Raw genomic sequence first — 25,883 nt, forward strand, 5'->3', positions numbered from 1 at the left:
AAGATGAATTAAACGTGGAATTTCAGGAAAAATTCCAAACAATAATCGATTGGTCCCTTGGAACAATCAATTGGTTCCCCTGGAACAATCGATTAATTCACTTGTTACAACTACAATTTTTGGGACAAAAAGTTTGGACCAATCGATTGGTTCAAGCATGTAATCTATTGGTTCCTTTTAAAATTGAGATTTTTGGCTAAAATGCAGGGAACATTCGATTGGTTGCCTAATGTAATCGATTGGTCCTCTTTGAAACGTGAAAAATCAGCGAAACAGGGAGTCGGCAACAATAGATTGGTTCCCGGGTGTAATAGATTTCATGATGAAGCATGCAATGTCATGTGTGAGCTCAAAAAGGTATGGATTTGGGATGGTATGAATAATTGTGTGATAGAACAACCTATATAGGAAGGCATCTAATATCAGGATGATTATAAGTATTTTCTACCAAAACCACTCACAAAGGTTAGCTTTAGGTTTTTTGATAAAGGTTCCTAGAGTTATGGACCTTAGCCGTAATTTTTCCTTATTATCGAACTAGCCATTTTACAACAAGATTCGCGAAAAAAAATATACTCTGGGTGGAGTCTTCATGCCAACCCTATAAGGTGTGCACCTTAGGGGATAACACTACGCAACCTATGTATTCACAAACTATTCTAAAAGGTTCATAGGGTCACGGACCTTAACCAGAATTTGGCCATAATAACGGACTAGCCATTTATGACAAGACCCGTGAAAAAGATCTACTATATATGGAGTCTTCATTCTAACCATACAAAGTGTGCACCTTGGAGGCCAACACTACGCAATCTCCAAACTTAAACTTAGATTTTTCTCTAGGCTCGGGAGTAGAGTCTCGCTCGAGTAACAATCCCAAACCAACAACACGATGAATATATACATGGATATACAAACAATACGATAAAGAATAATGCAAGATAATAAGAAATCATAAAACATAAGAAGAAATATAAACAAAACTAACATTTAAACCCTAAAACAAACTAAATTAGGCTTGACCCTTTATGTGTCCCCAGTGAAGTCGTCAATTGTCTCAGCGCGAAAAATATTCAGGCTAATAAGCGCTTGATTGACAATGAAGTCGCCTTCAAATTTTATTTTTTAAAGAAAAACGTCGATAAAATCCTTGAAGAACAAAAATATGATCATCGCAACCAAATTTAGGTTCATAGGTAGATTATGTGTGGGAAAGGTATTAGTACCCCGCAATATTTATGGTAACCAATGGAGATTGTTTAATTAGTTTTGAAATAAATATTAACTAAAATGGTTGGTTTCTTCTAATTATTAAAAGTATTTATATGAAAAGAAAAGAAATAAAAAAATTATTTTCATTATGGTACTTGACAAGATGTTTAATCTTGCTCTCATGTATCTCCCAATGCGATGGAAAATTCAAAACAATATAGTTATAGGTAATAATATCTTATTTGTTGGTTGATTTTAATGGAAAATATTTTGATCGCATTTAAACAGAAAAATGTTACTTGTTGGACGCGTTAGAGGGGATTGAAGTGTTGTTTGTAAATTGCGTTAGAATGAATAAAACATGTTGATTGTAAAAAACATGTTGATTGTAAAAGTGTTTAACCCTAATATTTATTAATTTATGAGCGATTAAAAAAATTATTAAAGTTCGAGCTCATTCAATAAAAATATCATGATGAATTAGAATATGTGTTCACTTAGATGATACAAACATTAAAAAAAACTAAAAAATGGGTTAGTTCAGACGAAAAAAATAAAAATAAAAATTCAGACTAGAGGGATGTGAATATCTTACATGTCTAAGGCCCAATTCACCATTCAAAAGTTCATTTAAATAAATATTAAAACAAATTAATAATGCAAGCTCTCCACTTTTTAAATTTCGATAAAACCCATAGAGACTACCAAAATAACACAACAACTTTTCAAATTTTCCAAATTGAAAAGAAGAAAAAAACACTTCATTTTCTCAATGGATCACAAACTGATCCTAAACCTTCCTCTTCACTTTTCAGAATCAAAATATCTTCATCTCTATTTATAAAACCAAAAAAAAATTAAAAGACAAAGTGAACAAGGTATAATTAAAAGGAAGAAACAATTTACCGCGGAAGAGAAGAATAACAGCACGGCATCGTTTTCGTCGGAGGAATGGTCGGATCTGGAGTCGCGGGTCGTGGTGTGGTGGTTGTAGGAAGCAACTTTCTGCGGTTTTGTGGAGGATGGGGGTCGTCGGCGGTTGAGCATGCGTTGAACAGAAGCATTTTGTTGGCGGCGAAAAATCATTTCTTGCGACAGTCGAAATTTATGAGGTGTGTTCGGGCGACTAAAATGATGTGTCTGGTAGTTGCATGGTCGATTTTCCAACGACGAAAATTATGCGATTTTCAACAACCAAAACGCTAGCTACTTTCCTTTTTCAGTTCTGACTTTCTCCTTTCTCATTCTTCTATGTTAGATTTTCTTTTCTGTTTTTGTTACGGATTCAAGTTTTGTTGCTCTTTTTCATTTTGTGTTGATGTTTTGATGATTGAGGAAAGTTTTTGTGGTTTACAGTAAATGGATGAGAATGAAGATGTATTGAGTTTCTACATTTCTCTTTTGCTTCTACTCTGTTTTTTGGCTTTTTTTCTCTGTCCCATTAACTTCTGATTTGTTGTTCAAATTTATAGACAAAACTGATGAATCTTTAAATCCAAAGGATTAATCTATTATTTGGGTTTTGTTATTGTTTTAGCAACAAAGTTAGTTTTGAAGATTCACTTCTGATAAAGTCTAAATCTGGTGAAGATATAAACTCACAGAAAGATTAGATTTCTTCCTTATAGCAATGGTCATAAAATAAAATAAAAAGTTAAAACTGTTAAAAGGAGAAGGGGAGCATGAAGCATGCACTACTAGTTTGGATGAGTGCATATAATAGCTTTGCAAGTAGGTTAAAATTTAGTTTGTTTGTGTTGTGAAAAACGATGCCGGAATTACAAAATATAATTGATTTCTTGATCGGTAAGAAACCCACAATAGTAGAAAAGAAAAAAACAATACAAACACAATGAAATTTGTTATAAACTATTATTCTTTACTTTCTCTTTGAAACAAGATTACAAGTGTTACATAATAGCAAATAACATCTCTCACCCTAATTAGGATTTGTGTTATACAATGATGAGAGACTAATATGTTATTTATAAGAAAACTAACACACTAAGATAATGGACTTTTACACACAGATCCACACAAGCTAATTTAGAGGACAAACTAACTATTTGGCATACAAACAGGTTCAATTCAACATGCTAACAATCATAGCATACTTCGACTATAACATGTGAACAGACTTCGACGACATGCTAATGATCCTATCGAATTGTCAAATCAAGATGTTACCCTTCGAACATACTAGAGTTCAATCCAATATCTCACAAATCTCCACCTTCTAACAAACTCTATAACATCAAAGGAACAAACTAGCTTTCTTTTTTCTATGCCCGTTAATGCAACGTCCATGACTTCGACTCCCTTCAACGCTTCTAAACAACCTCGCTGGACCAATATGACTTTCATCTTCAAGCGCCACATACCAAAATCGTTCGCTCAAGTGAACTTTTCAGTCTCATACTTTATTGACGACATTTTCTCCACGCTCACTGGACCAATTTGTTGTGAAAAACGATGCCGAAATTACAAAATATAATTGATTTCTTGATCGATAAGAAACTCACAAGGGTAGAAAAGAAGAAAACAATAAGAACCCAATGAAATTGATTATAAACTATTATTCTTTACTTTCTCTTTGAAATAAGATTACAAGTGTTACAGAATAGCAAATAACTTCTCTCACCCTAATTAGGATTTGTGTTATGCAATGATGAGAGACTAGTATGCTATTTATAAGAAAACTAACACACTAAACTAATGGAATTTTACACACAGATCCGCTATTTATAAGAAAACTAACACACTAAGCTAATGGAATTTTACACACAGATCCATTACACAAGCTAATTTAGAGAACAAGTTAACTTAAACAATTTGGCATAACAAACAGGTCCAATTCAACATGCTAACAATCATAGCATACTTCGACTACAACATGTGAACAGACTTCGACGACATGCTAATGATCCTATCAAATTGTCAAACCAAGATGTTACCCTTCAAACATACTAGAATTTGATCCAATATCTCACAAATCTCCACCTTGTAACAAACTCTATAACATCAAAGGAACAAACTAGCTTTCTTTTTTCTATGTCCGTTAATGCAACGTCCATGGCTTCGACTTTATTCAACGCTTCTAAACAACCTCGCTGAACCAATATGACTTTCATCTTCAAGCGCCACAAGGTGAACTTTTCAGGCTCATACTTTGTTGACGGCATCTTCTCCACGCTCACCGCACCAATTTGTTGTGAAAAAAGATGTCGAAATTACAAAATATAATTGATTTCTTGATCGATAAGAAACTCACAAGGGTAGAAAAGAAGAAAACGATAAGAACACAATAAAATTGATTATAAACTATTATTCTTTACTTTCCCTTTGAAATAAGATTACAAGTGTTACAAAATAACAAATAACCTCTCTCACCCTAATTAAAAATTACGTTATGCAATGATGAGAGACTAGTATGTTATTTATAAGAAAACTAACACACTAAACTAATAGGTTTTTACACACAGGCACATTACACAAGCTAACTTAGAGAACAAACTAACTTAAAGAATTGAACATAACAAACAGGTCAAATTCAACATGCTAACAATCCTAGCATACTTCGACTACAATATATGAACAGATTTCGATGGCATGCTAATGATCTTGTCAGATTGTCGAACCAAAAAACTACCCTTCAACCATACTTGAGTTTGATCCAATGTCTCACAATTTAGTTTTTCTAAGATGAAAGAATTGGTTGGTTGAGGAGTAAGTTGGAAAGGGATTGTTGGGGTGTAAATTAGGGAAGCATAGTTGGGGTTATGATGTTTAGTGATGGTGTCATTAGGACTAAGGGCAGAAATTTTGGTAGGTGTATTAATAAGTGGCAGAAATATTAGTTCATAACTGGATAAGTGACTGAAATATTAGTAGTTTTTTTTTTTTGATAAATTCATGACTATATTAACAATTTTTATAAATATATTAGAAAATATTCTTTATACAATGACAATAATTTTTTATATTTATTATAAAATAATAAACCGTGTCGATAAAACTACTTTATGCTAAAAAATCTATAATATAATTTAATTGGTTATCATTACAAAGAATATTTTTTTCTTAAAATGCAAATCAATTATATTTTAACATTACCTATATAAGTTATATTGAAAGAATACTATGAAAAGAAAAATGAATGTAGTCCATTGATTTGAATGAATTAATTATTCTCATTTTTCACAATAGTCAAATGTTATGAGTCGCCTCTCTTTAATGGGTCAAACATTCATGTTTTCTAAGAAATCTTGACCTCATATATCCATCTCAAATCTTAAAACAGTGGAAGTATGAGTCGCCTCTTTTTTAAAGATAACATTTTCTGCGTTCCTAATTGATGTGAGACTTTAGCACTTTCACACTTAAAACCCAACATAAACATTGTCCGGTATCATTCCATGGGGTGTGAAGATGAGATTGAGAGGTGTATAGACAAAGAAATAAAATATAGAGAAGGAAAAATGTGAAAAAAGTGTCACATAGGGAAAATAAGAGCCAGAAAGAGTATCTGCTTGAGTATATCAAATTGAAAACCAAAATTTGAATTTACAACCTTAAGTCTCTGTTCAATGTTCACCCTCTTGAAGATCTTCACCACTTCTTATAGGCGCTCACTTATTTTTGAGGCTAATGAGTCATTAAACCTCTCAAGCTTCTAATTTTTATAATGGACTAAATAACAATGTTAGTTCTGCCTACATCTATAAAATAACGTTTCTACTCAAAATCTTACTAAAGATTCAAAACGTCTCACAAGGCTATTTTTGGTTTAAGAAAGTTAGAAGATTCAAGTTGAGTCATTTGTCCATCATGCATCGGGTAGATCTCACATCGATAGAAGCTGCACAGTACAATCAGCTCCAGGTTATTAACATGAACTACCACTTGGTAGTAGCAAGCATTATATCACAAGCAACTAAGATAAATAAAATGATTGTAAACAGCACACAGCAGAGAATTGTTTCTTTGGAAAAAAGTATTAGTAGCAATTAGAAAAGAATTGGATGGGAGTAATTTTTTAGAGGATGGGTTAGATAGATTAGTGCAGAAAGAGGGATCTTAGGGGAAGTAATTAGTTAATATGGCATATAGAATGTTGATGAGGGATTATGTTGGGACGGGGGATGAGTTTAATCAAAAGATTTGGCACGAGTTAAGTCCATTGAAGGTGGGTTTGGAGCTTTTTGTGCTCGGTTACTGTGGCTTTCTAGGTTTCGTTGTATCTAACTTATTCTACTTTTAGTTTCTATTCTGGCATTTCTTGTCCTTGAATGTTGTTTTTTATTATTAATATATAAAAAATAAAATAAAAATTGACACCCAGCAGAAAATTACATTTTCTTAAACATTACCTTCCATCCATGCCAAGAATTGTGAGTATATTATTTGGGTCGCCAAATGCAACACTGTACCGACAGCCTTCATGCAAGCGAAACTGAGCAACTGACCACTCTGAATTGAAATAATTTGGCAAGACTCCTGCAAGAGAAAGATCAACACAGGATTAAAAAAGGCAAAAGGAATCATGAATTATTCACTGTGTAGGAGATAAATATCATTAAATAAATACACTTATGTTAAGTTGAAAGCCATAAAATAATTCATAGACCTTCAACATAGAGTTTGGAACAATTAAACCAAGAAACTAAGGAGAAACTCAAACACATAGGAAAAGAAAAATAATAGACTACATAGGTGGCTGCCAAGACTAAATTGAACTCAATTACACGAAAGTAGGTTTGTGTTTTACGGAGAAACTAGACAAATATAATCCAATGAGCATTAATTTTGATGATAGGAGGAAGTCAAAGTAAGCTTTGGCATGGATTCCATTTCATTCCTTCGCTTATCACCATTTCATTCTGTTTCATTCCACTCTGCCCTATTTCATCCAAACATAACCTTAAAGTTGGGTCAACTGTCGGGATTACTGTTTTTAACACTCAGTGATACAGGAAACAGAGCTAGATTGGAAAAGGTGGATCTTTTGATAGAACACAATTGACAATAGAATTTAATTATTATAACTGAACAATTTCAGTGAAAATTTACCCCTTCTAATTCAGCATGTTCATACAATAATAATAACAAAAGAAAACACATATTCAAGTTTAGAGATAACAGAGAAATTACTTCTAAATTTATTGAATGAAAGATATGAGCTTGATGATGTAATAGAAGCATCGGAGTTTGATGAACTTTGTGACCTTTTATGCTCACTGTTGCTGATATCAACCTTAAGGCAGAAGACATGAACAGTACCCTTGTCACTAGAGACTGCCAACCACTGAGCAGTAGAAGAGAATGCCAAACTATAGATCTCTGCTGAAATTGCACCCCTTCTTACCTAAGTTTAATTCCAAGAAATTCGCATCTCAGTTGGGAAAAACAAATAAAAATTATACAAGAATTTTCATACATCTATAGCTAATAAATAAAATTATTAAATAAATGAGCATATTCCTATTCCATATAATTATGGATTTTGGCTGTAGATTCTGGAGACTATACCACTACATAATAGAAAAGACTCATCAATTATAACCTACACAAAATATCCAGTTAATTCTATGCACTAAAAAACATTAAACAATGTTTCAAAAATTGAAACGGCGAGTCCTCAGATCATGGTTCAACCGTTCTAAATGGGACAAAACTTAAATGGGACAAAACTACAATCGGATGGGGATTACTGTTGATAGTACCAGTCCAAAGTTCAACTAGTTGATCTATCTGGTTCGGTTTTTAAAAATTTCCCTTAATTTAATAAACTAAAGAATCTCAAAATGGTAAACTTAATTACAGACACGCAAATTGATCCCCATATGAGACTACAAAACAGTCTGAAATTTAATCATCCAAACCATACCAATCAAGACCATTACTTGAGAACTATTTAATCCCCAAGCATTGTCTTTCATTATACTAAGTTACTACTAAAATCTTGAGTGCCAAACTAATATACACAAATTTTGAACCTAAAACCCATTTAGCTTTTGAATTGATTTCTTAGCTGTCAAGTAACTGGTCATGAATCAAATATACACACTAAATGAACTCAACAACACTACTATTAGGAACAGAACATACTTCCTGAAGCAGAGCACCATTCCCCGTATCAAAGACGCGAATGAGTGTGCCCTTAGTGCTAGCAGTGGCGAGAAACTTTCCATCAATAGTAAGAGCCAAACAAGCTAATCTCGAATCATGAGCCCGAATGTAATTGATTTTGTTCTTCGGATAGTGTTCCACACGCACATGACCTCTCTGCAATCCCGGACACACCAGCACCATCGACTCTTTGAGCTGCGAAACAACGCAGAGCCCCTTAGGGTTCTCACAGGTTCCAAACTGACAAAGAACCTTCAAGTCCACGAATCTGTAAACAAAAACCATAAACTCCAATACCACCACAATCCAATCCTGCCGGAGACGAACTCCACGAACAGCACTTCGAAAGGATAACATACCGACGGACTCACAGCGGTAGTCATCCCAGATTACGACACTACTACGAGGGAACTGAGGATGCAACCCGCCACCGACTAGAGCCAGTATGTTAGTCTGGTGAAGCATCTCGACGTGGCTGAAACCGACACCGGGGAATACTCGTCGGAAAAGCTGACGGAGGGGATCGCAACTGAAGACACGAAATCCAGTTTTCGTTGAGGCGGAGAAGCAGGTGTGGTCTTGGTTGAAGGAGAGGGAGAGGAGCGAGGAGGAGGGAGATGGCGGCGAAGAGGGTTGAGATTGGTGAAGCATTGTTGTTGAGGGTTTGGAATTGGAGAAATGTGGATTAGGGTTAGGGTTAGGGTTTGGGAATGGAGTTGAAGAAGAAGAGTGGCCATTGGAAGTTCAAATAATATACTTTGTGATCGTTTTTTCAGTTGCAAAAGATTCTTTAGTTTCGGGTAACAAACTGGAAGCAGAACTAGGACTTCGCTTACTGTATTTGAATCAACGATGATGAGGGCGGTTATTTCGCCTTACTAAACTTTTCTAATTATTTTATTTTGGTGATTGATTTTTTAATTACTATTCTCTCCGTTATTTTTTAAATATTATTTTTTTAAAAAAAATTGGTTTAGGAAGTATTAATTATATATTTTTTAATTATCCTTAAATAATTATTATAGAGAAAAAGCATAAAATAAATATAATAATTATTTAAGGATATTATAGATAAAAGGATAATTATTATTTAAAAAATAACAATAATAATTAACTTTTTTGATAGGATAAAAAGTCAAAAAATGGAATTTAAAAGGAAACGGATAGAGTAGTAGAAAACTAAACATGATTAGCGAATAATTTATCATATCCATAAATCCTAGCTTAAGCCGAAGTCGAACTTAACATGATTAACGTATTAATATATTTTGATAAATCATAACATATTATTTTTTAGAGTTTTATTATGATATATGTAAAAAAGAAATATCATTATCAATTTATCTTTCATAAGCATGACGAGACTTTGAATCTCGCTCCTAGTTTAGGGTAGCAACTGTTTATTGATTGGTCGATTTTAGCGATAGATATTTAGTCACAATCGAATGAAAAACATTGCTTACTACCCAAAACAGTGGAGGAAAGGAATATTTGCATCACAACAGAATAGATAGACATATCATATTCGTGGGAAAATATCGTTAGCTTACTAACACATATAAGGACGATGTTTTGCATCATCTCGAGATGAAACATCTTTCGTTTATGAAAAGGGTTTGAGTTTTAAAGCTAAAAGACGAAGATTTTGAATTTGATGGATTGTTTTTTAGGAATGGATGATGAATGCTCGAATGGTTGAGCTATACGGCTCGTATCCAAATACTTGGGGAAAATATTGGTATACACATAACCGTTTCGTTTCACCCAATTAATTATAAAAATGAGATTGCTCAAGATTTGATTATTAAAGAGATTTCGGTAAAGAGTTTTAAAAGGATGACGAATGCTCAAATGATCGAGTTATACGGCTCGTATCCAAACACTCAGGGAAAAGTGTGCTATACACCAAACTATTTCTATTTCATCTTATTTATGAAAAAATGTTTGAAAATGATTAGGTATTTTTTATTTATTTAGAAAATGCACTCGATATGGACCAGGGTTTGATTTGCATTGCGAAATGAGTTTGAAATGATTTTGAATTGATGGTGGAAATGGTTGAAGAATAATTGAAAAACACGAGTTGTAAAACAAGGTCACGAGTTCTATCGCAATGGCTCAAGTTCTAGTATGATGACGCAAACTCTAACGTGAGGGCGTGCCCTAACGCCACAAATAAATCGAATCGTGATATTGCATATAAACAAACGCAACAGAAAGACAAGATAAACAAGGCACATACCATTTAATTACACAAGCACACATTCACCGCAATCGAATCAAAAGGTAAACAAGCACGAAGTGTGCACATATCAAAATATGACAATGCGAGGACGCGAATTAAATTTTACGTAACATGAGAATATGCGATGAAAAGCTACCAATGCAGAACTTAAATTCGATTTAAATGTAATGAAAATTGATTCATAGTATGTCAACACAAATCAAATTACAAGTAGCTAACGCGAAGCACGGCCGCTGCAAATAAATTAAAAGCAATGAACATAACGAAAGAAAAAGCCACAGGTTGAAACACATAGTAGCGAAAACCAAATGTGAATTGATATTATGCCAAACTACCAAAAGCGTATACAAATTCGAATTAAAACATGACGACAATAGAATTGAAATCAAGAGAAAAACATCCAGCAAATTGCTATTGCCAAAATGCAATCATCGTAATCAAAACAAAATATGCATAACGCAATGTTGATGAATGAAATTAAACCAAAATACCCATGATATTCTAGGATCTGATTCTGGTGCAATAATAAACAATAAACAGTGGCTCATATACCAAATATTTACATTAATATACCAAAACAAAAATCCAATAGCATTACAACATACAAACCATGACGAACCCGCGGACTGAATCTCCCTGATTCCAACATAATGAAAATAAATCAAATAATACACACACAGTCCCAATTATTTATAATATTTCAGCAGTATTACAATCTCAAAAATAAAAATCAAGCACGCTCGCAGCGATAAACCAAACAAATCCAGAATTGAAATCTAACGCACAATAAAACAACAGATACGCAACGAAACAAGAAATAAAAATCCTCTAAAACGTTACTGAATCGAGTGTTGCTACCTTAATGATGTTCGTTGATTTGAGCAAGATGGCGGTTTGTGGTGGTTGCCGCGTTTCTGAAGTGATGATGTTGGTGGTTGTTCGGAGGAGTATCGTATGAACAATGGAGATTCTTGTTGGTCGGAGCTGGTTGGAGCGGAGTTCTATGAGGGTGGTAAGAAAATGGTCTTATGGATGTGGTTGAAGAAATATCACCGACGAATGAGCTGGAACGGTGGTGTGAGGTCCGACGTTTGTTTTTGTTGAAGGTTTGGTGGTGGTTTTACGGTTTGGTAGGAAGATGGAAATGGTCAGAGTTTATTGTGTTTGGTCGGCGTTAATAGAAGGTGTGTATGTGGGTAGTTCACATTGAAGTCAGACGAAATATACCTGAACACGTCGTATGATTGAACATATAACAAAGTTGCCACCTAACTTTGTTTATCCCCAAAGAGGGAAGGGAAAATATTGATAAAACCCAAGGAAAACTAAGAAACGGGTAAGGAAGTCGGTTATGAAAGGGAAGATATTGACACCCTTTACATCCATTGTACTTAATGGGAACCATTTTGAATGCTCTTCCTTGGATGGGTTTTGTTATCTTCATGTACCTGCGAAACAGAAAAATGGGTTAGAAAAAGAGTGATCGAGGAGGATTAGGGCCCTCATGCCTACATATTCTCATGGTGCAATGAGAAAGTCAGAGCCTCGTGGTTCGTGGAACCAGAGAGAGAGAAAGGGGGGAGAAGAAAGAAAAGTGCTCACCAAAGATTCACATCCTTGTGCTTATGTATCCTCATAATGCAATGAGGAAGTCAGAGCTTCGTAGTTTGGAGGACAAAGGCTGAGAGAAAGAGAGATTGAGGGTGGTTTTAAAACCAAAAAGAAAGGCTTACCAAAGCACTGGGACTGACATGGCAAGGGAGAAAAAATCAAGAACTTATCAAAGCAATATGACTGACATGACAAGGATCTTACCAAATAATTGTGACTGATATGGTAAGGGAATAATGTCTAAACCAAGAGAAGAATGGGGGTTAACCATAGAGGTGTGTCCTAAGAGAGGAATTGGGGTTAACCATATAGGTGTGTCCCAAAAGAGGTATATAACCATGAATGTGTCAACCCAAATTGTGATGTTAGAACCACAAAAAGAATGGGGTTAACCATAGAGGTATGTCCCAATAAGGAAATGGGGTTAACCATAAAGGTGTTTCCCAATAAGGAAGAGGGGTTAACCGTGCATGTGTTTTCCAAGAAGGAAAGGTGGTTAACTATAGAGGTGTGTCCCAAGAAGGAATGAGGGTTAACAATAGAGGTGTGTCCTAAGAAAGTAAAGGTGGTTAACCATAGAGGTGTGTCCCAAGAAGGAAAGGGCAATGGTGCTAAAACCTAAAGGAGAGATAAGAGTAGCCACATGGGCTAGTTGCAGACTTGATTGTGAACTAACTGGAATTACACTAAAGTCTATGAATAGAGATGAATACTATGAGAAACCGGGTCATTCATCCCGTGCCCAAAATATTCAAAATGGGGATATGAATGCTCTCTCTCACCCATTCTTTATTGCTTAAGGCTCATGGCATGAAATCCTTGTCAATGTGTGACAAGTTATTGAAACAGGTTCACAAGGATTATGTGTGGGGACGAGGCAGATGACTGATGCCTTGACTAGTGCTTAAGGTCTTGTACTTGTTAGGAAGCTTGAGCTCCAAGGTAGCCGAGACAAGTCCTATCAAGTGACAAAGGGACTTATGGTCACTTATCAAATACAAATGGAATATGTGCAAAGTTATATGATCTAGTTGATCAAATGGAATTTGATCAATCTAAATCAGAGGGAAAGATATGGATAGGAAAAACACAATGCATGATCAGACAAAGACTAACTTAGGATCTCATTGTTAGGTAGCCCAAAAGAAAGCCATGTGGGTGCAAGTGTAATGAGCCTAGGTCTCATTGTTAGATAGCCCAAGATAAATCCATGTGTGTGCTAATGTGTGCTAACCTAAACAGATCAATGTGATAAGCAAAGGCAACAGGCAATGACCAAAGCAAGGTCACAAGGAAACACATGTTCAAAGGTTCCCTAAGTGAGAAAGGTGCAAGGGATCAAGAATTCAATGAGTCCAAGGGAATTCCAAACCAAGCATGGGTCTAAGGTCTTAAGTCTAGAGTCGAAAGTATACACCATCACTTCAGGTCAAGCATAAGTCTTAAGGATCAAATTCAATTCATTTTATCATGTTTTAATTCATTGAGATTGTTAAGCAAACCAAAACAGAATAAGAAGCATAAGATGAATAAAACAAGATGATCAAAATAATATGAGTGTAGCGGTAAATTCATGACCATTGAGCTATTGGTTAACTCAACGTCAATAAAACAAGAGTCGTCACCGTGCTTTTATTGTTTCCAAAGGAAAAAGGGAAAAAGTACGAATAAAACCCAAAGATAATAAGTTTTCAAATCAAAACTAATAAAATGTCAGAGATTACAGGTAAATGGGTTGGTTACACAGAGGGAAGGTATTAACACCCACAGTGTCCTAGGTACTCGTAGGAAGCCCTTTTTGTGTGTAAGTGTTTTGGTTGAAAAATATGTTTGCTAAAAAATAGAATGAGGGGATGAGAAGAGAATTCACTATTTACATTTTTGTTTGATAAGACCTTTGGTCTTATGCCTACATACCAACATAAATATGAGGGATCAAAATCTCGTAGTTCATGGTAAAAAATTTAAAGATGGGTGGATTGATTTTAACAAAATCTTAAAGATCTTTTGTTATCAATGAGAAAATACTCAACCAAACATCCACCGATAATTAGGGTTTTACAACATTTAAGAGGGATGGCTCCAACTTGGATTCAATCAACAAGTATGCCACTAACCCCTAATAAATGGAAAGTCTTACAATCAATATATCATGGAATGGGAGAATTATATCTCAACCAAAGATAACTCAAATCTAAATGCTCTCTTTTGAAAAGATTAAAAGGAAAAGGAACAAAATGGCCAAAATGATTAGATAAGGTTGTTAATTCTTTTTTTTTGTCTTTTGAAAATAAAGTCAATATGCTTAAGTTAATTTACAAGTTTTATTAAGAAAATATTTTGAGAATCAATGGCATAAGTGTAAGACCCCAATTTTGACCCTAAGATCCCTCATGATATCTCATCATTTGCATTGGCTTTGGGATCACACTTTGGCATCCTCTTTACCCCTCATTCATTGGGTTTGCATTTGGAGAGATCACCAAGCATATTTGGTTGTATCATACTTTTCTTTTTCTTTTTATACTAACCAAAATACCAAAATATGTCTATGTATAGCTTTGTTTCTTTTGTAGGTAGTGTGTGCATCCACCAATGCTACATCAAGCTCACAACTAGGGTTTGAGACCCTCAGTGCAAGGAGATAAATCAATAGATGATTCACTATGGTTCTATACATCATATATCTATCCCCATTATCTTCATTTATCATTTTGATCAAGAATTCATCAAGAGTTTGAAGCTTGTTTGCCTTGGAAGCCCTAATTCATCTAGGTATCTTGTGTGACTTCCTCAGCAAGTTTCCTCAACAATTGATCAAATATTTCAAGGGATACTTCATATTACATCATATTATACATATATGATCCTCCATGAGTCCCAAAGATCAATAGAACTTCAAGTTTGCAAGTTGGTTCAAGGTGGTTGGCCAGAGAAAGTCAAACTGTCAAAACTGGGTTTCCCTAGACCCTATCTCCTACAATCTTTGTCATATAAAAATTATTCCAAGATCAAATTTACTCTTTATGACATTATAAACAACTTTTATGTTGACATCAAAAGATAGGTTTTCTTGGAAAGTCAATTTTTAGGGTGAAAGATTATAGGTCATTTTGTTTGTGCCCTAGTTAAGAGGTCAACTTCTGAGGACCATAACTCGCTCAAGTTTTATAAGATGAAGGCCATACAAGTTTCATGATAAATTTAAATATGTCCTCTCCAACTTTTATTCTTTTAGAAATGTGAAATTCAACTTGCAAGGGCATGTTCCAAGAGGAAACATTATAGGTCATTTTGGGCCATCATCATTGAACAAGCAATTTTCCTCAACTTCTAAAATGCATAACTCCCTCATGCCAAATCCAAATGATGTCAAATTTATTACCAAATTGAATAGGGATGAAATATATACAACTTTGATGAAGGAACTTTTTCCATTTGAAGCTCATAGCAAAAGTTATTCAAGGTGGAAGAAGTGGTCATTTGACTTGGTACTTAGAAAATTTTCAAATATGTTTGATTTCTCAAACTTTCACCTCAAAATGCATCATGATCAAAGCTCCAAATGGAAAATTGTTAAACATGAAAGTTGTTCCCCTTGATGTTACCTTTCCAAAAAGTCTAAGATCTCCTTATTTGGATCAAAATTGAAGGATATTTACATGGTTCCTTTCATAGGTTTGTTTTGGCAAGATTTGAATTCAATTGTCCATTTCCTTTTGCATGCTTATATGTTAATGACTCAAGACCCATTATGCACTAATTGGAGTGATATTACATCATTATTTAGGCCAAAATCATTTCCAATACCTCCATGCACCATTGTTACTAATTTTGGCAAATTTTCAAAGGGTTAAAAAATGAATTCAATTGCCTATATAAATAAGTCCTTTGCTTCAGAAATAACACACACACCTTGCCCAAGCTTTCCTAGGAGATCTCAAAACCTCACACCATAGAATACCTTGAGTATTTCTTAGAAATCGAGTTTGAATTTCACATTCTGTTTTAAAGTTCAAATTGTAGCGGTAAATTCATGACCATCAAGCTATGGATAAACTTAACGTCAATAAAATCAGAGTCGTCACCGCGCTTTTATTGTTTCCAAAGGAAAGGGGAAAAGTAAGAACAAAACCCAAAGATAATAAGTTTTCAAATCAAAACTAATAAAATGTCAGAGATTACAGGTAAAGGGGTTAGTTACACAGAGGGGAGGTGTTAGCACCCAAAGTGTCCTAGGTACTCCTAGGGAGCCCTTTTTTATGCGTGTTTGTGTTTTTGGTATAAAAGATATTTGAGAAAAATAGAGTGTGGGGATGAGAAAAGAATTCACTGATTATATTTTTGTGTTCGACAAGACCTTCGGACTTGAGCCTACATACCAACATAAAAATGAGGGATCAAAACCTCGTAGTTCGTGGTATCAATTTAAAAATGTGTGGATTGGTTTTAATCAAAATTTAAATTAAAAGAGGCACAAAAGGCCCAAGAGTTTGAATGAGTGTTAGTTCTTTTTGTCTTTTAAAATTTTAAGTCAACATGATTATATTTATTTACAAGTTTGATTTAAGGAAAGAGTTTAAAATGCAATGGCATAAGGCCAAAGTTTCTAATTTGAAATAAGGTCTAAGTTTTGAAATCACAAGCAAAGAAGGTTTTTGAAAAGGGGAATAGATTTTGAAATTTAAGAAGTGGGAGGAGATGAAGAGACTAATCCTAAGCATAAAATTAAAAGTTCAAAGTTGAAAAGATATGACCAATGGGATGCAATCCAACAGACAAGAATGTCATATAGAAAACCCATTTTCCCTTTGGACTTTGAATAAGGCAATAATCAGCAAGCAATTAGCAATATCAAACATCATGAAGATCAAGGCATCAAATAAAGATGGCCACATCCAAGCAAGCAAATCCCATAGCTAGCAATCTTTTTTGTCTTCTCATGTATTAGATGAAATACTCCTTGATTAACTCAGAATAGAGCATTAGACATAAGATCAAAATAACAATTAGCATCACGACAAGGTAGCAGATGAATTCAAACAGAGTTCAATGCTTGCATTAAATAAAGGCTCAATTCACAATAACTTGGTCTCAAAATATTGGCATTAGCCAAGTCCTTTTGCATAGGGAATGTTGCTTAATCCTAAGTCCAGAAGTTCAGATCAAACTCATCAGTCCACACAAACATTTTTAGGGTTTTTTGTTGTTTATTAAGTATTTTAAGGTCCTAAGACCACAAGCACAAACAAAATTCACAAACAAATATATAAAATCACAATATATGGCTCAAATGAGCAAAGTGAAAATGACATAAACATAAACAAGTTAAATGATGTGTAAATGGCAAATGAATGATAAAGGACTAGAAATTAAATTGCATAAAGTAAATGGCTTGAAAGTAAAGCAAAGTTAATAATAGTTAGTGTTAGTCAAAGTTAAATAGATGTTAGTTGGTTTTGCTTTTTTTATTGATTAAGTCATTCTTTGGAGAACACTCAATCCTCTATTCATAAGCATGGATCTTTGAACCAAGACATCTTCCATAGGAAGGAAAAAGGGCCAAGTTTCCACACAATACCATGAAAGAGGGGAAACTTACAATCCCACTTACTAGAATGATATGCCTTTAGGGTCAAAATTTAGCTCTATGTTAAGCAATCATAATTGGACTTATATAGAAGTCACAACTATCTGAGGTCGGGCAATAAAAATATAGGTGTTAATGCATGTTAGAGATTTGGTATAATGGACCAAACTCCTAAAAAATACCACACATTAAAAGAAAAGGATCAAAATGGGTGGACTTATCTCATCCATACTTGTATTGGTTCATCTGACACAAAGTCATTGATGAACCAATTAGCCTTAGGATATTGAGACTTCATTGGTCAATGAAAGGAATGGGAAAGAATATGGATGAAGATGAAAGGGGAGGGGAGATGAGAGAAACACAAATTGGTCATGGAAGGAATTTTATCAAATTAAAATCATCCATCCATTTTGGGAGATGAAATGTACATTTCATCAATCCCCTAAATCCAATGATTTTAATCCAACAAAAGTCAAATCAACCTTGACCAAGGACCAAACATATAGTCAAACATCACAAGACCATGACAATAACTCAACATAATTTTTACACAATTAATCAATTAAAAATCAAATTAAAAATGAATTTAAATTCAATTTAAATTGGCCAAAACCTAAAACATCTTCAAAACACCAAATAAATTGCCAAAAGATTTAACCTAGGTCAATAAAGGTCAAATGACTTTAGGCAAAAAATTTCATGATTTTTGGAAAGTTAAAAGTATTTTTAAACAATTAAAAATATGCACAAAAACAATTAATTCATGAAAAATATCAAAGTTAATCCAAAAAATAATTTTAATTCAGAAAATGAAAGAGGAAAATAGTTAAAGAATTTTGGTGAAAGTCCCATATTTTTTGGATTAAAAAAGAATTTAATATGAATAAAATAAAATAAATGGATTAAACATAAAATCTGAAATAAAAAAAAAAACAAAAAAAAACAAGGACCATCAGATCTCCCTCATTAATTGAGGTGGCAGATCTGATAGCCAAGTGCGCGTTTCCACCAAACGCTGCAGTCAATGCGTGTACACACATGATATTCAAAAGCAAGGGCCCTGATTAAAATGTGGAATCAAGATTAGATGGTCTAAACAATGCCAACACACCACCGGAGCCCTAGCTCCGATCATCTTCTCCGGTGAGGACCACCGGACTGGTCCAACCAAAACTTCATGAAAAATGGAAAATGAATACACTAATTTGAAGAAAAAATGCTCAAGAGCACGAATCTGACCTCCATTTTTCCAATTCCAAGTATATTAAAAGATACATGGATTTGAAATTTGAGGTTCATAATCTGAGTTGCTTGGATTTGACCTCAAAGCAACTCAATCTTGTTGCCTACATTGGTAGGACTTCAGCAAACCAAAAAATCACAAGAGAATGGTGAAGAATTGAGAGAGAATCGAAGAGATTAAGTTTATGAAAAATCACCTTCGAGTTGCTTCGAATTCGCTTGATCTTGATCTAGATTTGCTTGCTTTCTCCTCCTCTTGCTTGTAGAAACCAATTGAGATGAAGAGGGCAATGACTTCTTGGAGTTTGAACTTCCAAACAGAAGATGAAGTTCAAGCTCGATTTCAAATGAAATCTTCAAGAATTCTATGGAATGGAGGGTTTACATTGCTCTGGAAAAGCTTGGGCAAGGTGTTGTCCTCATTCTGATCATATTGCACTTATATTTATATCCAATGCATATGCTTTTCACACACTTCCATTTGAATATCCAAAATTAGCAAGTTTCGTCATGAGCTAGCATGGGTGTGCGAAAAGCCCAAATAATCATTTGAAAAGGTCCAAAATCGTGCATAGGTCATGCTAAAAGTATTGCATTAAGCCATGCAATGTTGAAATGAGTTTGATCATGAAATCCTTCCAAATGGTACCATGCATTGCACCCACACGTAAGTCCTTCAATATTGATCCAAATGCGATGATTTTGGACTTTTGGGAAAGGTGGGATCAAGGGGAACAACTTTCATGTTGAACACTTTTCCATTTGAAGCTTGGATCATGATGAGTTTAGAGGTGGAAGTTTGGGAAATCAAACATATATGAAAGTTTTCTAAGTACCAAATCAAATGTTCATTTCTTCCACCTTGAATAACTTTTGCTATGGAATTCAAATGGAAAAAGTTCCTTCACAAAATTTGTATCTCTTTCAAACATCATCAATTTGTCACCAATTTGACCTCATTTGGATTTGGCATGAAGGAGTTATGCATTTTAGAAGTTGAGGAAAATCACTTGTTCAATGGTAATGGCCCAAAATGACCTATAATGTTTCCTCTTGGAACATGCATTTGAAAGTTGAACTTGAACTTCCTCCAAACATAAACGTTGAAGATAACATCTTGAGTTTGATCATGTAATTTGAATGGATTTCATCTCATAAAAATTGAGCAAGTTATGGTCTTGGGAAGTTGACCTCCTAACTAGGGTTCAAACAAAATGACCTATAATCTTTCACCATAAAAAATGACTTTCCAAGAAAAAATAGCCCTAGTATTAAACATGAAAGTTGTTTGTAATGTCATAAGAAGTAACTTTGCTCTTAGAATAATTTTCATATGACAAATATTGTAGGAGATAGGGTCTAGGGAACCCCAGTTTTGACCAATTGACTTTCTCTGGTCAACCACCATGAACCAATTTGCTAGCTTGTTATTCTCTTGACTTTTGGGAATCATGGAGGATCATATATGTGTGAGATGATGTATTATTAAGTATCCCTTGAAATATTTGATCAATTGATGAAGAAACTTGTTGAGAAAGTCACACAAGATACCCAAATGAATTAGGGCTTCCAAGGCCAACAAAACTTCCGACTCTTGATGATTTCTTGATCAAAATGATATGTGAAGATCATGGGGACCCATATATGATGTCTAAAGTAAATGTTAACCATCTCTTGATTAGTCTCCTTGCATTAAGGGTCTTAAACCCTAGATATGAACTTGATGGAGCATATGTGAACATACACACTACCTACAAAAGCAACAAACTATACATTGACATATTTTTGGTATTTTGGTTAGTAAATAATGAAAAACAAAGTATGATACAATCAAATGTGCTTGGTGATTTCTCCCAATGCAAACCCAATGAATGAGGGTTAAGGAGGATGCCAAGGTGTGATCCCAATGCTAATGCATATAATGAAATATCATGAGGCATCTTAGGTTCAAAATTGGGGTCTTACACAAAGTCCAAGGATTCATTTCCTTTTCCATCTCAATTGGTCACTGTAAGTAAGAGGATGAAGGAACAAGAAAATTCAGATGAAGATCAAGTTGAATTGAAACTTGTAGCGGTAAATTCATGACCATTAAGCTATGTATAAACTAGACGTCAATAAAACCAGAGTCGCCGCCGCACTTTAATTGTTTCCAAAGGAAAAGGGAAAAGTACGAATAAAACCCAAAAAGATAAGAAGTTTTCAAATCAAAACTAATAAAATGTCAGATTTTAGGTAAGGGGGTTGGTTACACCGAGGGAAGGTGTTAACACCCAAAGTGTCCTAGGTACTCCTAGGGAGCCTTTTTTTGTGTGCATATGTGTGTAATACCCCAAAATTTACCCTTCCTTTTTCCTGGAAGCATACGTTTTACACCTCATGCATGCATTCATTTTTAGGTCATTTAGCATTTGTATTTCATCATGGCAATCGGAATCGGATCCAAGAAGCTTGAACATCATCCAGGACACTTTGTGGGCTCTATTTAGATGATCAGTCAACACAAGGGAAAAACTTGAGTTACTTCCAACAGAGGTCTATTCGTCAGTCAAAACGTTAATCTTGAAGGAGCAAAGGTTTGTTCATGAGCTGTCATGCTCGCTAGGCGAAGCCCACGTGTTTTGAAAGAAAAAAAAACGGCAAAAAAAACGGAAAAAAAAACAAAAAAAAACAAAATAAATAAAATAAAATAAATAAATAAATAAATAAAAGAAAAAATCTTGAACTTGGACCTCTCTCATTTGAGCCCACAGGTCCACAAAAATCAGGTTATAAATTCAGAGTTTCAGTGAAACAAAAGGCAATTTTATTCCTATTACCCTGTCTGGGAAAAAGATAGTGAGAGAAGAACCCTGGGGAAAAAGATAGTGAGAGGAGAGCTAACAGAGTTCAGAGCAACCTCCAGGAAACTCTGAAAGGTTCATTCTGACTCACACACTTTCAGCTCAAGCAAACCCTAACATTGGTTTGCAAATCCAACTGTGCCATTTGATTTCAACCGATCTCTCCAATCAGATTTGCCCTTATTCCCATTACCTTTGTGCTTTGAAGTTGAATACTCTGAATGTTTGAGGCATGATGGATGAATCTCATTAGGTTTTTACCCACGGGTTCATAATTATGTATGAATGTATAAATAATGCCTTGAATGCTTAATCGTTTAATTTTTGAAGTGTATGCCACAGGGTTTGAGGTTTCTGAAACCATACTGTTATCCATGAAAAAATACCCTATCTTGTTTCTCTAACCTGTTTGTTGAGTTTTGTTTTGTGAGGGCTCACATGACTTTTGCAGGGATAACTTGCGTGGTTTTCCACTTTATTTGTGGGATACCCCCTGGAGGTTCATTCCGGTTACCTGTACTGACCCACTTTCTTTGATGATGTTAGCTTGGAGGGATCTCAGGGTTTATCGTTCCTTTAATTGCTGTTACCTCGGATCTTCATCCGTGTGGTACCTTTTACATTTTTCCTGCATTTTACTGCTTTCCTAGCTGGAAGACCTCGATAGGAGGCAATGTTTTTGTGTGTTTATTTTTTTTTACAGGTTCCTTCGTCCAGGACTCTTTTTGCATGAGTTTCCCAAACCCTAACCCTTCATTGATTTTTCTTCTCCTAAACACACGTTTACTCCTTCTACTACAGGTGAGTAAGTCTCCAAAGGTCGAGCATCCGGTAGATTGCGTAGTAACGTCGTTCGTCCAAAACCCAATCCATAACCTCGTAGTTAGCCGAACTACGGCTTGCTCTGATTCTCATTCCAGATGAGATACGTAGGCATAAGACGCGATGTCTTAGCGAGCACATATCCCCCCAACCCATAGGTCAGCCGAGCTACGAAGACTCTGATTCTCATATTCAGATGAGATACGTATGCAGTGGATGCGACACCCACGCGAGTCATTTTCATTTAACCCCTTTTTTAGTAAACAGCACAAGATAAACTCACACCCTTTAGACAAGAACTACAAAAGTGGATCCCGTAGAGTACTACAGATGCGTAGGGGTGCTAATACCTTCTCTTCGCATAACCGACTCCCGAACCCAAGATTTGGTTGCGAGACCTTGTCTTTTCCTTTCCTTTTTTCAGGTTTACTTCGAGCGTTTCCTTTCCCTCCTTTGGGATAAATAACGCACGGTGGCGACTCTTCTGTCATTTTCTCTCGCCGGTTGTTTTTTCGCACACTGTATTTTTCAGGTTGCGACAGCTGGCGACTCTGCTGGGGACCCGGTTTCCCTAAGCGAGTCCCTCCTAGCTTTTGTAGTTTGTTTGTTTATTGGGTGTTCATGCTTTTGTACAGTTATTTATTTACCTGCTTTACCTTATTGCATTGTGTATATATCATTGCTGTATCTGTTGGCTGGCTATGGCTGCTTGGTGATCTTTGTGAGATGAGTTCTATACCCGAACTCGAGTGCACTTAGGATAGGAGAATGGCATAGTCTTGTCGACTTGTGTGGAGTTATTCCTTGGCAAGTTGACTTGCAAGCCCATTCACTTGGTGGAGGTCATGTTGAGATCAATAATGTCACACAAGTAAGTTGTGGTTAGACATTACTTTTTCCAATATAGACCTTAGAAGCCGAGGACCTTAGTTTACCAAACCCATCTTGGCCTATTCGTAGGACGTAGTGCGAAAGTCGTTCAAGTGTAAGATTTGATACGATTGTTACACGATACTACACTCATAAGAGTCTCTCTTGAGAATATTTTTGGAATACGAGTAGTCGTTCCTCCGATAATATCCGAAAGATGGGATTATGACTATGGGAACCTTTTGTAGAACATGTTTGGCAGGTTTAAACCTTAGTACACTCCTTTTGAGTGGTTCTTAACCTAAACTTCATGCTCGTGACTTGCAACAAACCCTTGATTCATGGTTGATCCGATCAGGTATCCTTAATATCAATGAAACTTGGGTGTTGATAAGGTGTAAACCATAATCCACCAAAATGGGTGGTTGATATTAAGGATAACATAATCCATCCCATGACCTTTGTTTGGTGTGCTCTTAATTTCTCTCCAGACAGTGCAACCTGACAGATGTTCAAGCAGATACAGCGATCCTGATTCCCATGCCACTGCACTGCATTCACATCATTTTGCATTCATAACCATTCACACATGTTTATCCATTTCTGTGGGGTTTATATCTTCTACTTGATTCTAGTCGGAATTTTCTTGGTTCTCATCAACGACTTAGTCTTTTTTTTTACATCGTTTATCTATTGAGAGACTGGAATCAAGGGGATAGAATACCTTTGGAATTGATAAACATATCATTGCATTTACATATTCATTAGCATGACTTGCATAACAGGTACCGCCACAGTGTTCTCAGTTTGTTTGGTGTTCCATTATCAGGATAGCTGACCCAGGCATTCACCGGTACGGTACCCACAGAAACCAACAGAGAGTAATGGAAAGCCTACAGGCAGAGTTCGCCGAGATGAAAATCCGCATGAATCAATTCATGGATGTGGTTCAAGGGGTGGCTCAGGGACAGCAAGAGCTCAGGCAGATGATACAGAGGAATCCCCCTGCTCAACCAGAGACGATGAGTGATCCTCCAGCTGGAGAGGTTAATGGACCCAATGGACCGGGGCCTATCCCAATCCTATATGTCACCTCCGGTCAACGGCCCGTTCATGATGATCAGGACGATCAGTTCCCCCTGCTGCAGGAAGACTTTGGTATGGGTCATGGTGTGGACCCCATGTTTAGAAGATTGGAAGAGAGGTTGAAGGCAGTGGAAGGACAGAATCCTCTGGGAGTAGATGTTGCTGACTTGGGGCTGGTCCCAGGTGTGAGAGTGCCACCGAAATTCAAGGTCCCGATATTTGACAAATACAATGGCAACTCTTGCCCGAAGACCCATGTGCAAGCCTATTTCCGTAAAATGGTTGCATACTCCGATGACGAAAAGTTGCTTATGTACTTTTTCCAGGACAGCCTAGCTGGGGCATCCCTGGAATGGTATATGAGGCTGGACAGAGCCCACATCCGTTGCTGGAGGGATTTGGCTGAGGCTTTCGTGAAGCAGTATCAGTATAATACAGACATGGCTCCGGACAGAACTCAACTTCAAAATCTGTCTCTTAAAAGCAATGAGTGCTTCAGAGAATATGCTCAACGCTGGAGAGAAACAGCTTCCCGTGTTCAACCTCCTATGTTGGAGAAGGAAATGGCTAACATGTTCATGAACACTCTGCCAGGACCTTATTTGGAGCGCCTGGTGGGTTGCAATGCCTCCAGTTTTGCTGATGTAGTCTCTAGCGGAGAGAGGGTGGAGAATTACCTGAGGACATACAAGACCCAGAGTGGAGGTGGATCCTCATCAGGGGTGAAGAAGCCGTTCATTCAGGGACAGAAGAGGAGAGAAGGGGATGCAAGTGCCATATCTTCTTATCAGAACAGGGATAACCGGAGGAATAACTTTCAGAACTATCATCAGCAACCGTATGTTGCGGCTGTGACCATTCCAGCTGCAGCACCACTACAACAACAACAACCACAACGTCAACCAGCTCCGTACCAACCACAACAACCGGGTAACAGACCCGCCTATCAACCGAGGCCAAGGACGATGGACCGGCGTTTCGACACTCTTCCAATGTCATACGCTCAGTTGCTTTCTAGTCTTCAACAACTACAACTTGTGCAACTGTGCACTCTGGCTCCTCCCGTTGGTAGGCTTTCGGTGGGTTATGACGCCAACGCTAGGTGTAGCTTCCACTCTGGGGCACCTGGCCATAATATTGAGAACTGCAAAGCTTTTAAGCACTTAGTTCAGGACCTCATTTATTCAAAGGCCGTTAACTTTGCACCAGCTCCTAATGTCGTCAACAATCC

General features: G+C 36.0%; 1 protein-coding gene across 1 annotated transcript; it reads right to left on the minus strand.

Moving 5' to 3' along the window:
- Positions 1-3,773: 3,773 nt before the first annotated feature.
- Positions 3,774-9,213, minus strand: LOC127091962 (autophagy-related protein 18a). The gene is made up of 4 exons (XM_051030715.1): positions 8,320-9,213; positions 7,363-7,576; positions 6,582-6,708; positions 3,774-6,070 (listed from the first exon to the last, which is right to left on the minus strand). Exons 1-4 carry the CDS (start codon positions 8,989-8,991, stop codon positions 5,980-5,982), a joined length of 1,104 nt encoding a protein of 367 aa, XP_050886672.1. The 5' UTR covers positions 8,992-9,213; the 3' UTR covers positions 3,774-5,979.
- Between the last annotated feature and the right edge of the window lie 16,670 nt (positions 9,214-25,883).

The sequence above is a fragment of the Lathyrus oleraceus genome, chromosome 6 (genome assembly GCF_024323335.1).
Source record: "Lathyrus oleraceus cultivar Zhongwan6 chromosome 6, CAAS_Psat_ZW6_1.0, whole genome shotgun sequence".
Lineage (NCBI taxonomy): Eukaryota > Viridiplantae > Streptophyta > Magnoliopsida > Fabales > Fabaceae > Lathyrus > Lathyrus oleraceus.

What these genes read in the sequence shown, in the direction of transcription:
- LOC127091962 (XM_051030715.1), bottom strand. Translation starts at nt 8,991, where the DNA reads ATGCTTCACCAATCTCAACCCTCTTCGCCGCCATCTCCCTCCTCCTCG. An exon ending in TTCATTCAATAAATTTAGAA is followed by an intron (nt 6,709 to 7,362) that starts GTAATTTCTCTG and finishes TTTCTCTTGCAG; the next exon opens with GAGTCTTGCCAAATTATTTC. An exon ending in ATTCTTGGCATGGATGGAAG is followed by an intron (nt 6,071 to 6,581) that starts GTAATGTTTAAG and finishes TGTACTGTGCAG; the next exon opens with CTTCTATCGATGTGAGATCT.